At 59.2% G+C, this 1,048-nt stretch overlaps 1 protein-coding gene across 1 annotated transcript in view; it reads right to left on the reverse strand.

Annotated features, from left to right (window-relative positions):
* STK26 (serine/threonine protein kinase 26) overlaps positions 1-644 on the reverse strand; it is a 34,978-nt gene extending 34,334 nt beyond the window's left edge. The window contains exon 1 of the mRNA XM_009881799.1: positions 546-644. Coding sequence (XP_009880101.1) covers positions 546-644 — 99 coding nt within the window. The remainder of the gene's footprint in view (positions 1-545) is intronic.
* Between the last annotated feature and the right edge of the window lie 404 nt (positions 645-1,048).

A 1,048-nucleotide genomic window follows, 5' to 3' on the forward strand; every position in this document is an offset into this window, starting at 1 on the left:
CTGTGACAGGGCCCTGCCGCCTTCAGGACAGCCATCGTAGGGTCCTGTCCCTCTCAGGCAGGCCGTGACAGGGCCCTATCCCCCTCAGGCCAGCTGTGACAGGGCCCTGTCTCCCTCAGGACAGCCATCATAGGGTCCTGTCCCCCTCAGGCTGGTTGTGACAGGGCCCTGTCCCCCCTCAGGCCCTCGTGCCTGTCCCTCTCATGCAGGTCTTGACAGGGTCCTGTCCCACTCAGGCCGGCTGTTACAGGGCCCTATCCCCCTCAGGCAGGCCATCACGGGGTCCTGTCCCCCTCAGGCCAGTTGTGACAGGGCCTTGTCCCCCTCAGGATGGCTGTGACAGGGTCCTGTCCCCCTCAGGCCCTCATGCATGTCCCCCTCATGCAGGCTGTGACAGGGCCCTGTCCCCCCCAAACACACTGTCAGAGTGCCTGTAGCCCCAGACACACAACCTCAGCTCCCCGTCCCCCCAAACATGCAGTCACCACCACACTCCAGAGGCACATCGTTGCAAATAACTGAGTGGCTATTTTATGGGTTTTTACTTGCTTTTGCGACACAAAGAGGGGGTACCTTCTCCTCTCGGGACACTCCCGGCAGCCAGTCTTGGCAAAGGTAGCGTGGGACACGTCCGATGCGGTCATTGGGGGTTCACCCCCAGTTTTGGGTGGTTGGAGGATTCCCCCACCACCACCCCGGGCCAGCTCCCCGCCAGCCCTGCCCCAGCTGCCAGGGGACCCCCCTGCGCCACACTGCAGTCCCTCACTGCCACCTTCCTCCCCGCTGCCCCTCACATTCTGCCGGAGCCTGGGGAAGAGAAAATAACGGTGGTTTTGGGTGACATTTTTCCCATTCATACATGAGTCACCTATTCGTGTGTGTGATTCACATTCTTGTACACGACAATTTTGCCGGCTAAAGCGAAAAATTACATCTTTTATCACACTGGTCTTCCCCTCACCCTTCTGAGCAAGAATGTAGAGATCACATGGACACGCCACAAGTACCCTCATGGGTATGCAGGGACTTCTCTCAAATTCACAGGTTT

Source organism: Charadrius vociferus, unplaced genomic scaffold (genome assembly GCF_000708025.1).
Source record: "Charadrius vociferus isolate BGI_N301 unplaced genomic scaffold, ASM70802v2 scaffold472, whole genome shotgun sequence".
NCBI lineage: Eukaryota > Metazoa > Chordata > Aves > Charadriiformes > Charadriidae > Charadrius > Charadrius vociferus.